Source organism: Corapipo altera, unplaced genomic scaffold (genome assembly GCF_003945725.1).
Source record: "Corapipo altera isolate COAL_440 unplaced genomic scaffold, ASM394572v1 271, whole genome shotgun sequence".
Lineage (NCBI taxonomy): Eukaryota > Metazoa > Chordata > Aves > Passeriformes > Pipridae > Corapipo > Corapipo altera.
This window is the reverse complement of record NW_020884935.1, coordinates 3,962,270-3,962,778: the sequence shown is the minus strand read 5'-3', so window position 1 is coordinate 3,962,778 and position 509 is coordinate 3,962,270. Positions and strand designations below refer to the sequence as shown.

Here is a 509-nt window from a genome sequence, read left to right as displayed (position 1 = left end):
GGCAGAAGCGGGGTGTGCGGGGGTTGCTGGGTAGGTGATTTCACGGGACACTTCAGGACCCCGTTCCCGTGTGCGGGGCGGTCCCGGGCGGTCAGGGGCAGTCAGTCCCGGGGGACCGCCCGCTCCCCTCACGGACACCCCCCCCCCCCCTCAGGGGGACAGCCCCGCCCCTCACAAAACAAGCTCCGCCCCTCGCAGGCCCCGCCCCCTGCCCCCCCGCCTCTTGCCCTGCCCCTCCGGTGGCGCAGGCGCTGCGCAGGCGCAGGGCCGGGCGGACGCGGGCGGGGGCGGTGCGCAGGCGCAGAGCGCGCTCGGAGTGCCCCGGGCGCGGCGGCGGGGGCGGCGCGCGCTCCCGCTTCCGGTGAGGTGTCATGGCGGGCCCCGCGCGCTGAGGGCCCGACCCCGACCCCGCCCGCCGGACCCGCCGCTCCCCGGGCGGGCGCGGCGGGACATGGCGGCGCACAAGCCCGTGGAGTGGGTGCAGGCCGTGGTGAACCGCTTCGACGAGC

General features: G+C 79.0%; 1 protein-coding gene across 3 annotated transcripts in view; it reads left to right on the top strand.

Annotated features, from left to right (window-relative positions):
- The first annotated feature begins 400 nt into the window (after nucleotides 1-400).
- NF1 (neurofibromin 1) overlaps nucleotides 401-509 on the top strand; it is a 79,861-nt gene continuing 79,752 nt past the window's right edge. For all 3 annotated transcript variants that reach the window (XM_027660129.1, XM_027660128.1, XM_027660131.1), the window contains exon 1: nucleotides 401-509. In XM_027660129.1, coding sequence (XP_027515930.1) covers nucleotides 452-509 — 58 coding nt within the window. In that variant the 5' untranslated portion in view covers nucleotides 401-451.